This window comes from Erythranthe guttata, chromosome 8 (genome assembly GCF_056151865.1).
Source record: "Erythranthe guttata isolate IM_541 chromosome 8, IM_541, whole genome shotgun sequence".
Lineage (NCBI taxonomy): Eukaryota > Viridiplantae > Streptophyta > Magnoliopsida > Lamiales > Phrymaceae > Erythranthe > Erythranthe guttata.
The window spans coordinates 25172614-25193752 of record NC_142540.1 but is presented as its reverse complement, the minus strand read 5'-3'; the positions used below and the strand labels follow the sequence as shown (position 1 = coordinate 25193752).

Here is a 21139-nt window from a genome sequence, read left to right as displayed (position 1 = left end):
TCGCTACAACTTGTCAACCACAAGGGGGTAAAATGACCAAATTGATATCAGAAGGGGGTAAAGTGCAAAATCTGGAAACCACAGGGGGGCTAAGTGCTATTTACCCTAAAATATATTTGGCTGCGTATAACAAAAATAGATTTTTTTTAACTTAATAAAAAGTCGAAAACTATTCAATATATTTCATCTGAGGTAATATATACAAGACCGCTAACAAAAGGAGTATGGTTTGCAATTACTTTCACTTAGAACCCAAAAATGGAAGAAAAATAAAAATAATTTGTTGATTCTGTATTATATTTCAAATTTGGGGAAATATGCAAAACCCCCCTCAAACCATAAATATTATGAGTTAAACCCATTTGACTTTTAAGACTTTTGCCCACACCCAAAGACCAATCTTAATTAGTGAAACCCCCCTCAACAACTTTAATAAGACGGAACTACCCTTATCAGTAGTTTTTAAAATAATTGCAATATTTATTTTCCATAACCGTCTCACGTAATTGTAGGATTACATTAATTCTCTCCATATATCTCTCTTTCATTCTCTCTCTATTTCTCACGCAACTTCTCTCTTTTTTTTTTTTTTTTTTTTCTTCTTCAGCCCATAATCTTCCATCACTCGCCAATGGACACCACTCAGCCGCACACGGCGCCGGCGCCGGGTTTGATTCTCCTTCCGAAGAGCGAACGAAAAAAAAGGAGAAAAATCAAGTTTTTGAGATGCAACAGTTTTCGTGCAGAGGCCAGATCGGAAGATCTAACCATCGGATCGGGTTGATATTTTTACACATGATTCGTAACACATAAATATAACTTATGAACGGTGGAGATCGGAATCAGACTTCTCTGAATATAGATTGGATCTTAAAACTCGCTGCTGGTTTTTGTTACTGAATAATTCATGGCAGCTAGATTGGACGCGTTTTTTGTACAATTGAACCGTTGGATGTGGCCTAAATTTGGATAGAGTATTCAGAGTATATATTTTTATATACTGTACGGAGGAGATTGAATTTGGTGCCCCCTAGCTCCGGATATAAATTGTGAAAGTATCACAATTCGGTAGTCACATTGTAGTCACATTCTCATGTTTTTTTGTAGTGCTGCACATCATGTCGTCAACCTTGATGATTCTGTTAAAGTATGGAGGGTCGTTTGGGGTGAAGATATGCCAGGGTGATTTTGTGTATGAAGACCTCGCCCTCTGTCTCGTTATTTTTCTATCTTTATTTATGTATTTTTCGATTTTTTTTCCAGATCTGAACAGCAGTAGTAACATGACTATAGCCATATTCGAATATGACTATAGTCATATTTAATATATTTTTCGAATATGACTATTCAAGTTGACTTCTAATAACAAGATTCAAATTGTGATTTTTTGTGTGGATGTTGATTGAATTGTTTTCGTAAATAATAGGGAATCTTCGTTGTTTTATATGATTTGGTAAACATCACTATGCCATATAATCGGAACTTTTAAGTTCAAAATGTAAAAAACAACAATATAAAGAAAGAATATGACTACAGTTTATAGTCATATATAGTCATATTCAACCATAGTCATATTCGGCGTTGCAAACCTGTTGAGAGAAAAATTTCAATTTTTTGTTTAAAAAAAGTTTTAAAAAAAAATTAAAATGATATTTTTATTAAAAAATATTAAAATTAAAAATAAATTCAAAATGACTAAATAAAGTCCAAAAATAATATAAAAATAAAAAATAAAAATAATAAAATCCGATTATTTTTTTATTTTATTTTTTTGATTTCGTAGCAATTTTTTAGGAATTTGGAACAGATTTTTAGGAATTAAATTGTTATGGAAAGAGAGAAAAAAGGAATAATTGAGATAAATTAGGGAAAATATATAATTAAGCCTAATTAGCGGGATTAGGTGCCTCATTAATAGGGATTTCGAAATTACTGGATAATTATAAAAAAAAACGTGATACACTACTAGAGGGGTAAGATTGGAAATAAATATTCTAGGGGGTTTTCACAAAGAAAGAATTATTGTATGGACATATCACTAGTTTTTATCTAAATGAGGGGTGTATTGCTAATGACCCCTTCAAATTTACACGTCTCATTTTTCTTATTTTAATCTTGCAACAACTTCCATAAATAAGATGAATAGTGACATAAATGCCTAAGTTCGGTATCCTAATAAGCCGTTGAGTCATCATCATTTATATTTTTCTAAAATCGAGAAATTTCGCCTTTTCATACGTGATTAGTGATATAAATTGGGAAACTGAATAATACGTGAATTTTAATTTCATTATGGAAAGATATCAATCAAATTTTAACTATAGTTGAACAAAATAAATTTGTTCTACAAAATTGTAGGACGATATATATATATATTTTATTTGCTCAAACTAATGAACAAATTTTCACATTAACATTAGTAAGATAAATGCTAATATATTAATTATTGTTATTAAATAGATTACAAAAATGTCATACTTATAAATTATAGTAAATTCTAAAAAAAATTAAAAATCAGAAAAGCAAAATATAATAATATTATAAATAAATCAAGTGGGAGTTGTGGGACCCATTCCACAACAAAATTTTCATATATCTACCTTTTTCACTCATTTTCCTCTCTTATTATTACAACTCATTTTCCATATATAAAAACCCTACTTTCTCTCTCTACACACACTCACACACAGAGCACTGAGAAAGCAAAAAAATAAAGAAATAAATAAATAAAATAAAATAATAAAAACTCAGTCCTGCACACAACCTATAGATACACATATACATACACACCAGAGAGAACAGCTCATCTTCCCCATTTTCCCCATTTTCCCCAAATATAAAAACCCTAATTTCCCCATCTCCTTCCCCCTTTGCTCCCCCACCAAATGCCTAACCCCTAGGCAACCGCCATTGCTGCAGCTTCACAAATGTCTCTCTCTCTCTTCCCCACTTTCTCTCTCCTCCTCCTCCTTCTCCTCCTCCTCCACCGCCATGTCTCCGCCGCCGAGGAAGAAGTCCGATCACTGCTGGAGTTCAAAAAGGGCATCAAATCTGACCCGTCGAACCGAATCTTCTCCACCTGGGTCTCCCCATCGAACTTCTCACCTTGCCCCGCTGACTTCCACGGCGTCGTCTGCGACGCCGCCACCTCGTCCGTGGTGGCCATTGCCCTTGACCGCCTTGGACTCGTCGGAGACCTCAAATTCAGCACCCTCATTCCCCTCAAGTTCCTCCAGAACCTAACCCTCGCCGGGAACTCGCTCACCGGCCGCCTCGTGCCGACCCTCGGCGTAATGTCGTCTCTCCAAGTAATTGATCTCTCCGGCAATCAATTCTACGGCCCCATTCCGGCTCGGCTGACTGATCTGTGGGCGCTGCATTCCCTCAATTTGTCGACCAATAACTTCTCTGGAGGATTTCCTACCGGAATTCGCAATTTGCAGCAGTTGAAAGTGTTGGATTTGCATTCAAATCAGCTGCAGGGGGATGCGAAAGAACTGATTCCTGAGCTGAGGAATGTGGAATACTTGGATTTGAGCAGAAATAACTTTTTCGGGTCCCTGGATTTGAGTGTGGAGAATGTGTCTAGTTTGGCTAATACAGTGCAGTACATAAACTTGAGTGAGAATAATTTAGGGGGCGGGTTTTGGGGGAGTGATGCAATGAGGTTGTTTCGAAACTTGAGGGTTTTGGATTTGGGCGATAATGGAATCACCGGGGAACTGCCGGAGTTTGAGCAGTTGCCGAATCTTAATGTGCTAAGGCTCGGAAGTAATCAGCTTTTCGGGTCTTTACCTGCGGGAATCTTGCAGGGGGCTGTTCCATTGGTAGAGTTGGATCTCAGTGTCAATGGATTTTCAGGTGAGGCCTCGATTTTAATTTTGTTTTCTGTTTTTTGCTTTAAGTTCGATAGGTCGGTTGTGTTTACGCTATGGTTACGAATTTTAAGAACCCGTGGACTTCTCTGATTTATATGCTGTCTTGTGTTTTACGTGAATGAACATTAACTAACTCGTGATTTTGTCGACCCTTTATGAGGAGGCACGTGTCAATTACCGATTCATTCTATATAAATCTGCAATCGTGCGCGATCTAGTTTATTTGCTTCTGTTTTTTTTTTTTTTTTTTCGAGTCGAATATAATCTGTTTCTTTGTTTCTATTAGCCATTCTTGTTTTAGTTGCTACTTGTGTAATTTTAGTTGTTCTGGCCTCATTACTCGTACATAAATATTTGGTTAAAGAAAAGTTTAAAGAACTACTTTTTTTGTGGCAAAAATGTTATCGTCGGACATGAGATGATCGCAGCTATTACGTCGAGTACCAATACAGCTCATTATTAGTTGTTCCATCTTTGTGATAATCCTCCAAATTAAATTATATTGCAATCCCGTCTTGGCCTACGTGTCAATATGCCACTGGTAACATCATTACGTGTTCAACATAGTAAGTTATGTTCAGCATGTAGTTTATTATGTCGCTGATGACGTGGAACTTGGTTTTTAATTTATTTTTCTTTAAATAGTTTTGAGCAAGAAAGTAAGCAAAATCAGCATGCTAGGCATTTCCCTTTCCATTTGACCAATTTTCTGTCATAGCACGTGGATGGGGCAGGGATACCAATAGTTTTGAGCAAGAAAGTGATAAAAGGTTCCGACTTTATCGAAGTGAATAACGTAATTACTTTTTGTCAGATGGAGTATGTATTTCAATCTAAATTCGACGATCGTGTCATGGGATTCTTGACTAGAAAGCCTGACTGAGAAACATTAGATCTTTAACAATGGTGCTACATTTATGCGTTGTACCTTAGCTGTACAGATTAAAAGCGGAATTCACATAATTGTAGTGTTTTTGAGTTGTGTTCCTGAATAAATTAGCTCTTATTTTGTATGTAATTATTGATTGATATAGTCATATTGTTGCATTACTGGTATTTATATGAAATGCCGAGTTTTATGAAAGGCAAATGGACAATATTGTGTTTCTATACATGGATGCCGTGCATGGACCTATTGCTCATATTACCTCGAGTGCATGTGAGGACCGTTATTTTATTTGAAACTAGAAAATCCAATTTTTACTGCTGTTTCATATGTCCATTAAAGAAACACTATCTTTCAAGAATCAACTTTTTTGTATATCTCTTTGAATTATAGTTCGATTTTGTCCATTTTCTATGATTGTTATATGTCAGCCTTTTCGCTGGAAAAAAATCCTTAATTATTTCATTTGCATTTTCAGGTTCCATCCCGAAAATCAACTCAACAACTTTGGTGACTCTCAACCTTTCATCAAACTCAATCTCGGGCTCACTGCCTCCATCATTGGAAAATTGTCAGACTGTTGACCTGAGTAGAAACCACATATCAGATGACATATCTGTTCTGCAAAATTGGAATGGCAATCTGGTAATTTTGGATTTGAGCTCCAACGGTTTGACCGGAAGCATTCCCAATTTAACTCAGTTCCAAAGGTTGACTTTCCTCAGCATTAGAAACAATTCCTTAGAGGGGCAACTGCCTTCGGCATTTGGCTCCTACCCAAAGCTCAACATGGTTGATTTCAGCTCCAACAAATTCGATGGTCCAATCCCATACAGCTTCTTTTCTTCAATGACCATAACAAATTTGAACTTGTCGGGCAATCATTTATCCGGACCGATTCCTCTCGACGGATCTCATTCTAGCGAGCTATTGGTTCTCCCTTCTATTCCACCTATGGAGTCTTTAGATCTGTCCAATAATATCTTGACAGGTGGATTACCTTCCGATATAGGTAACTGGGGTAGGCTTAAGCTGCTAAATCTTGCAAGAAATAATCTTTCCGGAATTCTGCCTAGTGAATTAAGTAAACTCACCGTCCTAGAGTTTCTTGATTTATCCCACAACAATTTCAACGGTCCAATTCCTGATAAACTACCATCGAGTTTGAAGTTCTTGGCTTTGGCTTACAATAATTTATCAGGAAAAATTCCGGAAAATTTGAAAAGTTTCCCTGATTCTTCGTTCACACCTGGAAACAACGAACTCGAACACCGTCATTCTTCCTCTTCAAATGTTCCGAAACAAATTGAAGATCAAGCACGTCATAAAGGCTCTAAATCCAACATCAGAATAGCCATTATTGTTGCATCTGTCGGAGCTGCTTTGATGATCGCCTTTGTTCTCATAGCATATCGTAGGGCCCGTTTTCAAGATTTTCGCGGCTCAACAGCTGGCGGGGGGGACCACGCCAAAGTAGGAAGATTCAGCCGCCCTTCGCTTTTCAACTTCCACAGCACCACCGAGCCGCCACCAACTTCGTTGAGCTTTTCCAACGACCATTTACTGACTTCAAATTCAAGATCTTTGTCCGGGCAAATGGAGTCCAATACCGAAATTATCGAGCACATTGCAGCCCCTGTGAGTCACGGTCAACAAGATCCGACAACTTCCGGAAGAAAATCCTCTCCGGGCTCTCCAATAGGTTCTTCGCCCCGTTTCATCGACACTGTAGAACAGGCCGTCGCTTTAGACGTGTACTCACCGGATCGATTGGCTGGAGAACTTTTCTTCTTGGATGCTTCAATCACATTCACAGCTGAGGAGTTGTCTCGAGCTCCTGCAGAGGTGCTGGGCAGAAGTAGCCATGGGACTTTGTATAAAGCTACTCTAGATAACGGGCATATGCTGACTGTGAAGTGGTTGAGGGTTGGATTGGTCAAAAACAAGAAAGATTTTGCAAAAGAAGTTAAAAAGATAGGATCTTTTAGGCATCAGAATATTGTATCCTTGCGCGCTTATTATTGGGGACCGAGAGAGCAAGAACGGCTTGTTTTAGCGGACTACGTTTTGGGAGATAGCTTGGCGTTACATCTTTATGGTAAGTAATTATCTTTTTTTTTTTTTTTTTTTTTATATCCTTAGGCCTTGTTTGGTTGGGAAGATTAATCATGATTATTTAAATAGGGAGGTGCTAAATGTTGTTTCAAATTGTATTGGTACCGTTTCTACTTCGAATGGGATCTTGACCCCCTTTTTCAGTCTGAATTTGGCGACACTCAAAACTCCAAATTCTTAGTTCTTTGAGTTGGGTTGCTAATCCAATTTGAATCTGGTAGATTGGATGCCGAGTAAGAGAGTTATGCATGAATGAATGGATGAACACTGGTTACAACTTTGATGTTTTGAGTTTTCTGAGATTCAGATCGTAACTCATTCATGCATAAAACTCTCACCCGGCATCCAATTTAGCTAATTCAAATTGAATTAAAAAGCCAACTCACAGGACTACAACATTGGTGGTTTGAGCTTTGCCAAATTTGAATTTGAAAAGGTCAAAATCACATTTGAAGTTGGAACTGTATTGCTAAAATTGAAACGACATTTAGCATTTCAGTTTATTTGATTTTTGTGGAAAATTAAGCTCGGCTAATTGAGCGGGGGTTTTGTATTATATAATTGGGTTCTCATAAGATCACATAAAGTTATTTTGGCTAATCATATATCGGCAACCAGACGAGGCCCTACATGCGTTTAACCATCATATTGATTACAACAATTCACCTTCGACTTTTATTTTTTTCGGTCGGGGTGGGGGTAGGGGTGGTATTGCATGTACTCATTAAATCATTCTAAGAGGGGTGTTTGCTAATATTAATAACACAATTCGATATAACACATGGGTAAAAAATGCAATAGAATCGACATATATGATTTATATCCTGTGATCCTTTCTACATTTGCAGAATATTTTTCCTATATTTACGCACTTTTTTTTATTTATTACGCAGAGACAACGCCTCGAAGATACTCACCATTATCGTTCACTCAAAGGTTGAAAGTGGCAGTTGAAGTCGCCAGGTGTCTAATGTACCTCCACGACCGAGGCCTCCCTCACGGAAATCTGAAGCCCACGAACATATTCCTTGCAGGGCCACCCGCCGACTACACCGTCCACGTCAGCGATTACGGGCTCCACCGCCTAATGACAACTGCAGGTATCGCAGAGCAACTACTCAACCTTGGCGCCTTCGGCTACCGGGCCCCGGAGCTAGCCACGTCAGCAAAACCGGGACCCACTTTCAAAGCTGACGTGTACGCGTTCGGTGTGATCTTGATGGAGCTTCTGACGAGGCGAAGCGCGGGGGATATTATCTCCGGCCAATCGGGAGCCGTTGATTTAACGGATTGGGTTAGGCTTTGTGATCAAGAGGGGAGGGGAATGGATTGCATCGATAGAGATATGGCTGGCGGCGAAGAGCAGCACTCGAGAGCTATGGATGAAACGCTGGCGGTTTCGTTGCGGTGCATTCTTCCTGTAAATGAGAGGCCTAATATTCGACAAGTGCTTGATGATCTGTGTTCGATATCGGTGTGAAGAAGGAAGAGGAAAAGGGGAATTTGTATATGTGCCTTTTGGAATTATTATTAATTCTTTTTTCTTTCTGTGACTTGTTGTTCATTGTTTCTTTTTTTTTTTTCTTTTTTTTTTTTTAATTTTTTAAATTGTTTCGTGTTTTGCCTGCTAATTTGGGCTGATCTTTAATTATATTTTTTAGCTCTTTCTTCTTCCCTTCGATTTTTGTGTAAAGGGATGCTTAATCCATTGATTAATTGACATGAGTCCCAAATCTGATTTTTATTTGTTGTGAAGAGTTGCAAATTCTTGTTTGTTTGTTTATTTATTGCCGCAGTAGAGGAATATTCTCTAGTTTGTGGAATCTTTTAGATTATGCGAAATATTATTCAATTGGTACCCGTTTTTACTCCATTAATCCTTCACATTTTAAAACAAGATGATCAAAATATATATATTTTTTTACTTGTAAATATCAGATTGTGGTTCATCCGAAATTATATATTTATAAAACAATTACAAATTAGAGAACATTCCACGAAATCTAGAAAAATCTGTTAAATTTGACACATAACGATGGACGTGTAAGAAGATTCATAGTTGAAGGGTAGTTGTAATTATCCAAATATGAGGGAATGTTTCCTAATTTCACTTTACCTCAGGGGTTGGCCGTAATTTACCCTAATTTGTTTAGATATAAAAATTGTTTGGGTAAATTCCACTTTCCCCCTTGTATTTTGACTCAGTATCACTTTATCCCATTCTATTCTCGATTGCATCAATTTGCCCCCTCTGCACAAATTGTCTCAATATGTCCCTTGCCGTTAGTTTTCAAACATTTGACTCAACTGCGTTTGATCTAAGTCTGAAAATTACAAACAAACCACTATTCCCAATTTAAATAATTTAAAAATAATAATAAATAAATAAATTGTGGCTGCCGTATCGGACTATGCTTTCTCGTTGTTGGATTTTTTATTAATTTTTTTTTTCTATTTTTTTTAAATAATTATTTAAACTGGGTGGGGTGGGTTTTTTGTAATTTCAGAGCTTAGACCAAACTGTGTTAAGGTCAAATGTCTGACAACTAAGAGTGAATGCCACATTGAGATAAATTTTCAAGTGCAGGGTGCAAATCGATGTCAATCAAAAGTAGAGGGAGTAAAGTGACACCGAGCCAAAGTATAAATGAGAAAAAGTGGAATTTACCCAAATTGTTTTAGGGGGGGGGGGGTTATTAAGTAAATTTTCCTAAAAAGTTTCTTCTGCCCTATGAACCCAGTTTTATTTCATCATTTCATGTAGTTTATGTGCAGTGTGAGTGTGAGTGTGTAACTACGTGGTATTCTCCGGCAGCGTGCCCAACGGCGGCGCCACCCATCCCGGCGGCCAACAGGTTTGTCATTATTCTCTGTCACACGGTCAATTTACTGTAACCGCTACAACTCAGTCATGAATTATTTATGCATTGGAGAAATTTTGGTGTTAGGGTTCGAACTTCGAACTGAATCGGAATTCGTGAACCAATTTTCAGGTTTATTCTTCGGTTTCAGTTGATTTTATTTTGTGAATATTAGGGTTCGACCATTGAACATTTATGCGTTGATGAAATTTGTTTCTAGAAATTGGATAGTATCAGTTTTCCTGACATTTTTTAGGGCATATTAGAAATTCGTAGGGTTAGGAATTTGTGCTGATAATTCTCTTTCATTTGATTCTGAACCCTATATTTAATTAAGTTTTCAATTTTAAGAACCTGATATATTTCAAAGATGTAGTGGACTATGTTGCCTGTTTGTTTTCGACGATTTACTGTGTGTAACTATGTCTAAATTCGAACTCTTGAGCTATTTTTTTTTTCTTTTTCTTGCTGCAGGATACACATTTATCGTAAACTTATTCGGATTTTTTTTTTCAGCCTATTCAACCTAAGAATCTGTTCTTATTGAAAAAAAAATGATGCGGAAATTAATACTCGGTTTTCGATCCAAATATCTTCTCTTGTATTCACCACTATCACAAAAATGTCAATCCAATCCCGACAAATCACTTCTCTCATTGATCCCTTCTTCTTTCGCATTCTCTCACGACAGGGCATGTTCCTCAACTCCAGAGCAAGAAGCTAAAACCTCTGTTTTGAGCAACTACCTAATATCCACCTTAAAATTCTCAAAATCCCGAGCACTCACAGTCACCAACCAATATTCATACATCAAATCTCTTGAAAAGCCAGAAAAAACGGTCCTTTTCTTTAAAGGCGTCGGGTTTTCCGATGCACAAGTCAAGTATATAGCCAGTCATATGCCTAGTCTGCTCTTTGCTAGCGTGGAAAAAACCCTCAAGCCGAAGTTCGTCTTCTTGCAAGAACTGGGTCTATCGGGACCTCGTATAGGTGATGTCATCTCAAGAAACCCTAATATCTTAAACTACAGTTTGGACAGATCACTGAAGCCGTCGGTTCTTCTGATCAAGGAAGTCCTTACGAGCGACGGCAAAAACAGAAGTGAAGAACAAGTTAAAGATGACTTGTGTCGGATACTTATGAGATCCAATAGAATTTCCAGCAGCAAATCGAATTTGGAAGCGAATATTGATTATTTGAAGAGCTGTGGGGTTTGTGGGTCCCAGTTGTCCGTTACGTTACTTCAAAACCCTGGTCTTTTCGTTCTGCGTAAAGAGAAAATCTTGCAGCTTGTTAAAAGGGCGTTGGATATGGATTTTACGATGGGTTCAAGAATGTTGGTTTACGGTGTTCTTACTCTTAGTAGGTTGAGTGTCAAGACGCTGAGAGGCAAATTCGAGGTTTTTGGGGTTTTCGGATTCTCCGAGGCGGAGATTGTTTCGATGTTTAGGAAGTCGCCTATAGCTTTCCATACCTCGAAAGAGATGTTGAGATCGAAACTCGAACTCTACTTGAGCACTCTCGGGATTGATAAAACGTTGCTCGTTCAGCACCCTGTGATTTTGTCGTGCAGCGCCGAGAAAAGAGTTATTCCGAGGTACAGAGTTGTGGAGAAGTTGAAGTCGATGGGACTTTTGAGTAAGGGTTCGAGTTTTTATTCGGCAATGTGCATGTCGAACGAGAATTTCTTGGAGAAGTATATTTTACGGTTCGAAAAGGAGGCTGAAGAATTGATGTTGGCTTATAACGGTCAACTCGTCAATACTTCTGAAAAGAAAGAAGTAAGTTGAATTATTGGTGTTTCAGTTTAGAACATCATTAAATTTTTGTTAGTGCAACCTCGTTTAATTTAATTTCAAGGTGGGGATGCAATTATTTATGGTTTACTTCGTTGTAAGATGCTTTATATTTACGACGACAATGGACTTCGAAGTAAAGTACGGGGATAAACGAATTGAATCGAGGTGAATTCAAAAGCTTGTTCGAGTGAGATTAATCGAACACGAACTGATTTTTATTTTTTTTTAGTAAAACATGAACTGAGTTTGAGTAGCTTGATTTTCTACACATATTTAATTATTTTTCAGTTGAGTCTGAGCTTATTAGCTTCATATTTTAAAAAAGTAAAAGAAAATTGTTTTATTTATTATGTTAGCGAGTAATTAACTTCGACTAATTAATTTGGGACTAATGATTAATGAATACAAAACTTCCATATCAGTGTAACACTGCGTCTTTGGCCAACAAGAGTTTATAATTGAATAGTTATAAACTTAATCATCAGATTGTATCAATGTGGATCTGTGGCGCAATGGTAGCGCGTCTGACTCCAGATCAGAAGGTTGCGTGTTCGATTCACGTCAGGTTCAATTCCTATATCCACTTAATTTTTATTTTTTATTTTTTTATTTTATATAAATAAAAATTAATTTAATAAAATAATAATTGTCATCTCCTTCAACGACTCTTGGTTAAAAGCGTTACTGTGATAGTAGCACTTTTCGTTTCATTTCCGCCAAAATTCATCTCTGCGACCAAAAAATCCGGATAAAAAAGCACACACGGCGGCTCAGCCACCACCAGCGCACCGCCATCCAATAAAATTACCAAAATGACCTCAGCCACTCCTCCATTCACTTCTTCCTTTCTGCATCTCCCCCACACACCAAAATTCACCTACATTTCAACCCCATTTCGCGCCTTAACACGTCACCCATGCCCGCCTTCAACAATCCGAATGTGCAGCCGGGTTTCAGCCCGACCCGAGAGAAACCCGGGTCCGAGAAAGACCCACAAGAGAAGCACCTCTTCTCCCTCCTCCGAAGCAGAGGATTTGGTTAAGTTAATCATGAGGAATTTCAGCGATAAGCAACCATTGGTTAATACCCTAGATAAGTATGTCAAATTTGTGCGAACCGATCACTGTTTTCTACTGTTTGAGGAGCTCGGCAAGACTGAAAAATGGCTCCAGTGCCTTGAGGTTAATTTCCCTTTTTGCCCTTCTCCCCCTTCTAAGAATTTGTATGATTGTTGTATGTTTTTTTGGAATGTATCCGCATTGACACAAAGGTGTTTGATGAAATGTCTCAGGTGTTCAGATGGATGCAGAAGCAGAGATGGTACATTGCAGACAATGGGGTGTACTCGAAGTTGATTTCCGTGATGGGTAAAAAGGGGCAAACCCGTATGGCAATGTGGCTTTTCTCCGAGATGCGTAACAGCGGCTGTAGGCCCGATACCTCCGTTTACAACTCGCTCATCACAGCCCACCTTCACTCTCGTGACAAATCCAAAGCATTGGCGAAATCCCTCGGTTATTTCGAAAAGATGAAATCTATGGAGCGGTGCAAACCTAGTATAGTCACTTACAACATTCTTTTAAGAGCTTTCGCGCAGGCCAAGAACGTTGACCAAGTCAACACCCTGTTCAAAGATCTCGAAGAAAGCATTGTCACTCCCGATATTTTTACGTTCAACGGTGTGATGGATGCGTATGGGAAGAATGGGATGATTAGGGAAATGGAGTTTGTGCTTGCCAAGATGAAGAGCAATCAGATAAAACCGGATACAATCACTTTCAATTCTTTGATCGATGCGTATGGTAAAAAACAAGAATTCGAAAAGATGGAGCAGGTTTTCACGAGCTTACTTCGATCGAAAGAGAAACCGACTCTTCCTACGTTTAATTCAATGATTACAAATTACGGAAAAGCGCGGCTTAGGGAGAAGGGCGATTTGGTCTTTAAGAGAATGACTGAAATGGGGTATAAACCGAGCTTTGTTACTTATGAGTGTCTTATCACAATGTACGGATACTGCGACCGTGTTTCTAGGGCTAGAGAGGTGTTTGACGAAATGGTTGACTCAGAAAACGAGAAGAAGATATCGACCCTAAATGCGATGCTCGATGCGTATTGCATGAACGGTTTGCCTATGGAAGCTGACGCGCTTTTCGACAATGCGCGTTCTTCTAGAATGTTCCGGGTTGATTCTTCTACTTACAAGCTTCTTTATAAGGCGTATACGAAAGCTGATATGAAAGAGCTGTTAGGGAAATTGGTGGTGTGTATGGATAAAGATGGAATTATCCCGAATAAAAGATTCTTTCTTGATGCTCTTGGGGCAATTGGGTCTTTTCGTGACGGAAAGAAGTCTACTAATAGGAAAGACGGGTCACGCCAAAAAGCTGCAACTGAAACGGCAAAGAGTTAACTGAATTTTTGTAGTGGTAATAACATAGTACTCGATTATTCAGACAGTTTCCGTGGACAATATTATAAGGTATTATTTTCGTTTTCTTAGATTTTCAAGAGTGACGAAGCATCATATTTTGAACCGAGTAAATCTATACGTGTAAATACAGAATTTGCAAACTTCTTGTCTATTGAAATTCGAGCAGACTTCTTGTTCTAATTAGTGAAATTGTTTTTATTCTCACAGGTAGTAGAGCTTTCATCCTTCCAAGTTTTTTCGGTCATCTTAAAGACATGCTCCGATTTTCAGATAGCAAAAGCTATAGAGAATTTTATTATCTTCGTTCGGCAGTAAATTACGTTATCGACCAACTCTTTTTCATGCAAGATATTAGCTTGTGTAAATAATTATGAATTCATCGTGTGTTGGTCAGTGACAAGTTGGTTCCCTCAATTCCCTGTTCATTTTTCATCTATCAATTTAGTTTCAATTTGCGAAGATCGTTGAATTTTTTTTGACTCGTGTTTTAATAACAATCTTGATTTCCTGTAAGATTATATGTTCTTGCGACTGGGCATTGACCCGATTATTGATCTCTTTACGAAACTCATCTATATTCATCTAATAAAGCCTCAAGAAATTAAAAGGCAAAAATGGAGATTTTCTCGAACTTAAAAGCAGGCCTTATCCTTTCCCATCACATACTTATGATAAAAAGTACATGTTGATAAGACCATCCCCGAAAGCTGAAAACACGAAAGCTCAATCGAATGGGTAAAAAAATTCTCTGCATTAAATCTGTATTTTAACTTCTGTTTTAATGTGCTTCTTCTTTCTCAGACTTTCTTGATTTGCAGTTCTTACAGCATTATTGTCTCGTTTTTTTGGGATTGTTCGTGCTCGTTTTTATATCGATTATACTATCCTCATGCAAAGGGAGGATGGTCAAAGCACGTTGGGGTGTAGTGGCCACAGACGAAGCCGTATGTTCTAAAGTGGCTTGAGACGTTCTTTTTGCCGGTGATCATGCAGTTAATGCTGAGTTTTGCTTGGGTGTGGTGGACCCCGCGTTTAGCGGTGTGGGCGGCAGTGGATTTATGCTCGTCAGGGAGGCTAAACGACAATCAAACTTTTGATTCGTCTCACTATTGTTCCAACTTCCAAGTAAGTACTATATTATATAGTCCTCATTCGTTGCAATTATTGGTAATTAATTTGTGATTATTGGTTTTTACTTACAGGTGGGAACAAATACACGATCACGGGAACAAATACTTCTCAATAATAAGATATCGGGTTTTTCCGTTCCTTCATCGAGCTCATTTATGCCACCGTCGCCTTCTAATTTCGTCGAGTCGTTGCAAAGGCCGTTGTCTTCTACGGCACCTACTATTGTACTAAAGGTAACACTACTATGAAAATCATACTTTCGAGTAAAAAAATTAAACATGAAGGGAATAAAATCAAAATTTACGTGAAAAAACCTAAAAAAACGTCTTTTCAGCCAATTGGGTTTTTTTCGTTTTCCGTTTTCCTTTTCTTTTTCATGTGCAGTTAAACCCGAACATTTTGTTTTTCGAAAACTATTCATGGTTGGGGTTTCAATATAGAGCTCCTTCGGACACAATGCGATTCCTTAAATCGAGGAGGCATGGTGTTGAAAGAGACAGTGAATGGAAGACAAAGGACCTAATATATGATCTCATAATATATAAATATATATATATATATATATATATATATATATATATATATATATATATATATATATATATATATATATATATATATTTTTTTTTGTTTATGTTGAATTAATGAAAATGTGATTTATCTAAAATGGAAGGTCTAATTTATGTAATATGTTAAAATATAATTTTTTTTTTTCCATTTAAAGTTTGCACTATATGTAATTTTTTGGTTGGTAAATGGTCAAATGCGCGTCACAAATCCTTTTCATAATAAGTTGATGTGGCCGATTTACAATACTACAAAGGGTAAATTACGGCCGACCCCTTGAGGTAAGGTTGAATTATGAAAAGACCCCTAATGTTTGGCTAATTACGATCACCCCTCAACTATGAATCTTCTTACATGTCCACTCTTATGGTGTCAAATTCAACAGAATTTAGAAAATTTCGTAGAATGTTCTTTAGTTTGTATTCGTTTCGTGAAGAAATACATATTTTGATGCACCCCAATATAATATTTACAAGTCAAGAGACACATTTTAAGATCATCTTATTTCAAAACGTGGAGCTCGAATGGGTACAAACTGAAGAATATTCCACATAAAGTAGAAGATCCCACTAAATTTGACACCGTAAGGATATACATGTAAGAAGATTCATAGTTGAATGGGTGATTGTAATTACCCAATAAAAAAGGGTTTTTTTCGTAATTTGACTCTATCTTAGAAAGTGACCGTAATTTACCCTAAATAATTATATGATGTATTTCAGCCGATATAGCATAAATAAACCCTAAGAAGACGGAGAAAGAAAGCTAATGTTTAACAAGAACAGCAAATGCAGGCAAATATTCCGTGCATGTAAAGATAAAATAAAAAGTCGTATATAAATTGCATGCGTTCACAATGAGAAAGGGTCATGTCGCACGTGACAGAATATCCAAAAACACGTGAGTTTTAGAAGAAGAAAAATATCAGCAGGTTCTTCTTTTTGTCCTTTTACTTGGACCGGATATTTCTTAACACAGACTCTAACTTATGTACAACGTTAATTTTATCGCCCATTTCAGTATTTCTGGCACTTGTCTGTTTATTTTGATCATCCTTGAATAAAGACTGTTCGTTGTAATTGGTAAGTGAGTCTCTCTCTCTCTCTCTCTCTCTCATTCTTGATAAAAGACTTATAATTTGTAAGTGATCTCTCTCTCTCTCTCTCTCTCATTCTTGATAAAAGACTCTTATATTTTGTAAGCGATATCTCTCTCTCTCTCTCTCTCTCTCTCTCTCTCTCTCTCTCTCTCTCTCTCTCTCTCTCTCTCTCTCATTCTTGATAAAAGACTCTTATAATTTGTAAGTGATCTCTCTCTCTCTCATCCTTGAAAAAAGACTGTTTATTGTAAGTGAGCCCCTCTCTCTCTCTCTCTCTCTCTCTCTCTCTCTCTCTCTCTCACACACACACACACACACACACACACACACACACACACACACACACACACACATCTGACATTGGATCATAACTGATTTCTGTATTTAAATCTCACTGTTCTATTGAGTTCATAAACTTTTTTACTGAATTCTCTGTATATTTGATGTATGTAGATTTTTGCTGGATTAATATTTCTAATTGAAAAGTGGAATCAGTTAGTTTTTTCGTAATCGATTCGCTGTCGGAATCTCATCAGCTGTAATAATCCTCTGCAGCTATATGTTGTCGTTGAAGATCCCTCTATATGTGTTCGTTTTGTTGTCTACTTTCATTTCGAGCCGGAGTTCCACCGTAGCCGATAAAAGAAGCGATCGGAGAATCATTGCCCGTCAAGGAATCGTGGCCACAGATCACGGACAATGCTCCACAATCGGGAGAGACGTGCTTAGAGAAGGCGGCCATGCCGTCGATGCAGCGGTGGCTGCCGCCCTCTGCCTAGGTGTTGTCAGCCCTGCCTCTAGCGGCATTGGTGGTGGTGCGTTTATGCTCGTCCGATTAGCTGATGGGAAAACGGAAGTTTACGATATGAGAGAAACTGCTCCAAAACTCTCTTCCAAGGTAAAATCTTTTTCATTCCGAACTGTGAAAAATCTGATTTTCGATGTTTCCGACAATTTTTTTTTATCGGAATTGGAATATATATTCTGATTTCTAATCCGATTTTAAATTTTGAAAATATTCCAAAAAATCCGATTCTTTTCTGAAAATTACACTTTATAATTTCAATAATATAAAAAAATAGGAATTTCCGAATTCTGCCGATTCAGGTCCGAAATTTTTCGATTTTGGAGCAAAAATTTTCCTTACAATTTCCGATTTTTTTGGATTTCTTTTGAATGAAACTGTAATTAGTTTTTTCACTTAAATAAAAAAGTGGATTTTTTTCGGATTTTTTTCAGGTTAATTTCGATTTCGATGAACATAGTCTCAAAAGCTCGTTTGTTTTTTTTTTCATTGCAGAACATGTACAATGGAAATGCCGATTCGAAAGCAAGCGGGCCCCTCTCGATAGCAGTTCCGGGCGAACTCGCAGGCCTTCAACATGCATGGAAAAAACACGGAAAAATCCCTTGGAAACGCCTCGTAAAACCAGCCGCCAAAATCGCCCAAAACGGATTCAAGATTTCCCCGTTTCTCCATATGCAGATGACAAAAACGGAATCGGGAATTATGGCAGACAAGGGACTCTCCGATATATTCACATTAAACGGTACTTTATTACAATCGGGCGATATATGCTATAACAAGCAACTTGCTAAAACGTTGAGGGAAATATCGAGGCACGGAGCAAAGGCGGTGTATGGTGGAAGAATCGGAGCTAGTTTAATTAAGGATGTCGAAAATAACGGAGGAATATTAATAATGGAAGATTTGAAGAAGTACAAAGTGAAAATTAGAGAACCCGTTTCGGTAAATGTTATGGGAGTCGAAATACTTAGCATGCCTCCCCCTTCTTCCGGCGGTGCTGCGTTGTCGCTAGTAAGTACCGGAAAATAATTTAGTCGGTGGTTTCGATCGAGAATTTTAAAATGAAGTTATTGCATTTCGTACCCCTATGTTATATCGATTGCTAAGAAAAACTTTCTGTGGTAAAAATATTTGCAAAAAATCCTCTATAATGCATTTTTTAGGGGTTAGTTTGCTAAAAAAAAATTGCACCGTAGGGGTATTTTTGCTAATATTTATAATCTGTGGGGTTTTTTTAGCAATTAGACTAAACATGGGGGTGTTGAATGCAATTAACCCTTTTGAAATGAGGAAAAAAAATTTAAAACTATTTTACTTACTATTAATATTTTTTGTTTTAATCAGATATTGAATATTCTGGCTGATTATCGAGGCTTGTCTAACATTCTCGATTCGCTTATGATCCATCGAGAGATTGAAGCTTTAAAGAACGCATTTGCTATGAGGATGAATCTTGCCGATCCGGAATTTGTCGATGTCAAGGATGTTTTGAAAGACATGTTGTCAAAAGAATTTGCTAACGAGCTTAGGAAAACGATTCGCGACAATACGACCTTTAATTCCAGTCATTATGGTGGGAGGTAAGAACAAAAAAAATTCCGGCTCATTTCTAAGTCGTTATTTTTACTTCGATTCGTTTTGCGCGTTGCGCGAAAATTGGTACCACGGGTGCAACTATTTTATAATACATTTGGGGGTTTATTGCATTCGGCAACCCTGTATTTTTTCCAATTGCCAAAAAACTCCCCATTTTATTTTATATTGACAAAAAAACCCCTATAATTTAAATTTATTTAGCAAACACCCCCTAAAAATCACTATTTGGAGGTTTGTGTACTAAAAAACACAATTAATGGATTAATTTTGTTGAAAAAAATAGTTTAAAGATTGCGATAATATCTCTCTTAGCTTCGTAATAGGTGGAACCAAATCCACGATCACGGAACGAGCCACGTCTCGATTGTGGACGGTCAACGCAATGCCGTCTCGATGACCTCCACAATCAATGGATATTTCGGCTCCAAGTTTCTCTCTCCTACCACGGGAATAATTCTCAACAACGAAATGGACGATTTCTCAATGCCCGCTAATGAATCGGAAAACGTTCCGCCTCCTGCACCGGCCAATTTCATTGTCCCCGGAAAAAGACCGTTGTCATCGATGACGCCCACAATTGTCGTAAAGGTACGAATACTACTCGATATTTTCAACTTGGTTTATTGCAATTAGCACCCTTGTTTTCATTTTTATTGTCAAAAAACCCCCGTGTTATAAATATTAGCAAAATTCCGCCTATGATTCAAGTTTATTAACAAACTACCCCCCTAAAAACGCACCATTTAAGGGGTTGATTTGCTAATACTTAAAAAACTATGAGTTTCTTTTAACAATTCAATTTAATACAGGGGTACTAAACACAATAAACTCGTTATTTTAAAGTCGGTATCGATGACGTCATTATGTGTCATAATACTCAAGTTTATTTTTTTTTATTTTTTTTTTCCGATTTATGTGATAGGATGGACAACTAAAAGCCGTTGTAGGGGCAAGTGGAGGGTCCCTAATAATCGCAGGCACAACGGAAGTTCTACTGAATTATTTAGCAAGAGGAATGGATCCACTCTCTTCCGTTTTAGCTCCAAGATCTTACCATCAGGTTAATCTTCGGAAAAAAAAACAATTAATTAAACATTAATTATTAGTCGAAAAAAAAATACTAGTTGAAAAAAAAATTGTTTTTTCTAACGTTAATTAGTGTCGTTTTTTTTTTTGTTGACGCAGTTGATTCCGAACGTGTTGCGATACGAAAACTGGACTGTACCGACGGGCGACCACTTTGAGGTTCGACGAGAAATAAGGGATGCCCTAGAAAAGAAGGGACATGTTCTTGAAAGCATAAGTGGTGGAACAATATGCCAATTTGTTGTTCAAGAATTGAATGGGCTTCTTATTGGTGTAAGTGACCCTAGAAAGGGTGGATTTCCAGCTGGTTATTGATGTTAATAATTATTTTGGATTTTCGATTTAATCAATTATCGGTTGGATTTCGGAATTAAAGTCGGATCGAAAATTTTCAAGACTTTTTTTATATGTAATTCCAATCCCAACCAAAAAATATCGAAAAATGCCGCTTCATTAGACCCCAAGTGTTTTGAAAGAATCGATGGCCCCAAATTCATAATAAATAACAAAAATAGAGATGTTATGTGAAATGCGATAACACTTAAACATGCAGCCGAATAAATAAAAACAAACATGAAGTTTTATTTAATATCCAAATGTAAATACTTGTGGACTGCCTTCAAAGTTAAAATACTAGCTAGCATTATACGAATACACTAGAAAAGGAAGTAAACGATCTTCCCGATTATGTAGGTATCTAACAAAGATTCCCCGTACAGTCGAGTCTAGCTTCTTCAATGCAAACTAACAGATAATCTAGATTTACAAACTATTTTCTTATTATCTTCAAATGCTCTCATTTTTCTCTTCGAAAATCCGTAGTGAAAATTGGCAGTGTGGACTAGTATAGACTTCAGAATGCGTGCACTACCTGCATAA

At 37.4% G+C, this 21139-nt stretch overlaps 4 protein-coding genes and 1 non-coding gene across 11 annotated transcripts; all 5 read left to right on the top strand.

Moving 5' to 3' along the window:
• The first annotated feature begins 2624 nt into the window (after positions 1-2624).
• Positions 2625-8644, top strand: LOC105965204 (Leucine-rich receptor-like protein kinase family protein). The gene is made up of 3 exons (XM_012989732.2): positions 2625-3861; positions 5243-6862; positions 7773-8644. Exons 1-3 carry the CDS (start codon positions 2928-2930, stop codon positions 8357-8359), a joined length of 3141 nt encoding a protein of 1046 aa, XP_012845186.2. The 5' UTR covers positions 2625-2927; the 3' UTR covers positions 8360-8644.
• A 921-nt stretch (positions 8645-9565) lies between these two features.
• LOC105965350 (uncharacterized) lies at positions 9566-11934 on the top strand. Of its 2 annotated transcripts, none has more exons than XM_088822536.1 (2): positions 9566-9734; positions 10257-11934. In XM_088822536.1, exon 2 carries the CDS (start codon positions 10295-10297, stop codon positions 11528-11530), a length of 1236 nt encoding a protein of 411 aa, XP_088678662.1. In that variant the 5' UTR covers positions 9566-9734; positions 10257-10294; the 3' UTR covers positions 11531-11934. The 2 variants fall into 2 exon arrangements, with proteins under 2 accessions (XP_088678662.1, XP_012845350.2); XM_012989896.2 differs by having other exon boundaries at positions 10215-11934.
• A 103-nt stretch (positions 11935-12037) lies between these two features.
• Positions 12038-12109, top strand: TRNAW-CCA (transfer RNA tryptophan (anticodon CCA)). The gene has a single exon. It is a non-coding gene; the product is annotated as a tRNA-Trp (tRNA).
• Positions 12110-12235: 126 nt separating this feature from the next.
• On the top strand, positions 12236-14486 carry EMB2453 (Tetratricopeptide repeat (TPR)-like superfamily protein). The gene is made up of 3 exons (XM_012989731.2): positions 12236-12720; positions 12831-14021; positions 14181-14486. Exons 1-2 carry the CDS (start codon positions 12352-12354, stop codon positions 13950-13952), a joined length of 1491 nt encoding a protein of 496 aa, XP_012845185.2. The 5' UTR covers positions 12236-12351; the 3' UTR covers positions 13953-14021; positions 14181-14486.
• Positions 14487-16522: 2036 nt separating this feature from the next.
• Positions 16523-20716, top strand: GGT1 (gamma-glutamyl transpeptidase 1). 6 transcript variants are annotated; one of them, XM_012989729.2, is made up of 7 exons: positions 16523-16753; positions 17326-17668; positions 18071-18589; positions 18923-19158; positions 19498-19762; positions 20097-20234; positions 20360-20716. In XM_012989729.2, exons 2-7 carry the CDS (start codon positions 17330-17332, stop codon positions 20573-20575), a joined length of 1713 nt encoding a protein of 570 aa, XP_012845183.2. In that variant the 5' UTR covers positions 16523-16753; positions 17326-17329; the 3' UTR covers positions 20576-20716. The 6 variants fall into 6 exon arrangements, with proteins under 6 accessions (XP_012845183.2, XP_088678660.1, XP_088678658.1 ...); XM_088822534.1 differs by having other exon boundaries at positions 16683-16757; XM_088822532.1 differs by having other exon boundaries at positions 16748-16811.
• The last annotated feature ends 423 nt before the right edge of the window (positions 20717-21139 follow it).

Bases quoted from the DNA above. Each gene is read 5' to 3' on its own strand.
- EMB2453 (XM_012989731.2), top strand. From the start codon at position 12,352: ATGACCTCAGCCACTCCTCCATTCACTTCTTCCTTTCTGCATCTCCCC. The intron at 12,721-12,830 runs GTTAATTTCCCT...GAAATGTCTCAG, and splicing joins AATGGCTCCAGTGCCTTGAG to GTGTTCAGATGGATGCAGAA.
- GGT1 (XM_012989729.2), top strand. From the start codon at position 17,330: ATGTTGTCGTTGAAGATCCCTCTATATGTGTTCGTTTTGTTGTCTACT. The intron at 17,669-18,070 runs GTAAAATCTTTT...TTTTCATTGCAG, and splicing joins CTCCAAAACTCTCTTCCAAG to AACATGTACAATGGAAATGC. The intron at 18,590-18,922 runs GTAAGTACCGGA...TGTTTTAATCAG, and splicing joins GCGGTGCTGCGTTGTCGCTA to ATATTGAATATTCTGGCTGA.
- LOC105965204 (XM_012989732.2), top strand. From the start codon at position 2,928: ATGTCTCTCTCTCTCTTCCCCACTTTCTCTCTCCTCCTCCTCCTTCTC. The intron at 3,862-5,242 runs GTGAGGCCTCGA...TTGCATTTTCAG, and splicing joins CAGTGTCAATGGATTTTCAG to GTTCCATCCCGAAAATCAAC. The intron at 6,863-7,772 runs GTAAGTAATTAT...TTTATTACGCAG, and splicing joins CTTGGCGTTACATCTTTATG to AGACAACGCCTCGAAGATAC.
- LOC105965350 (XM_088822536.1), top strand. From the start codon at position 10,295: ATGATGCGGAAATTAATACTCGGTTTTCGATCCAAATATCTTCTCTTG.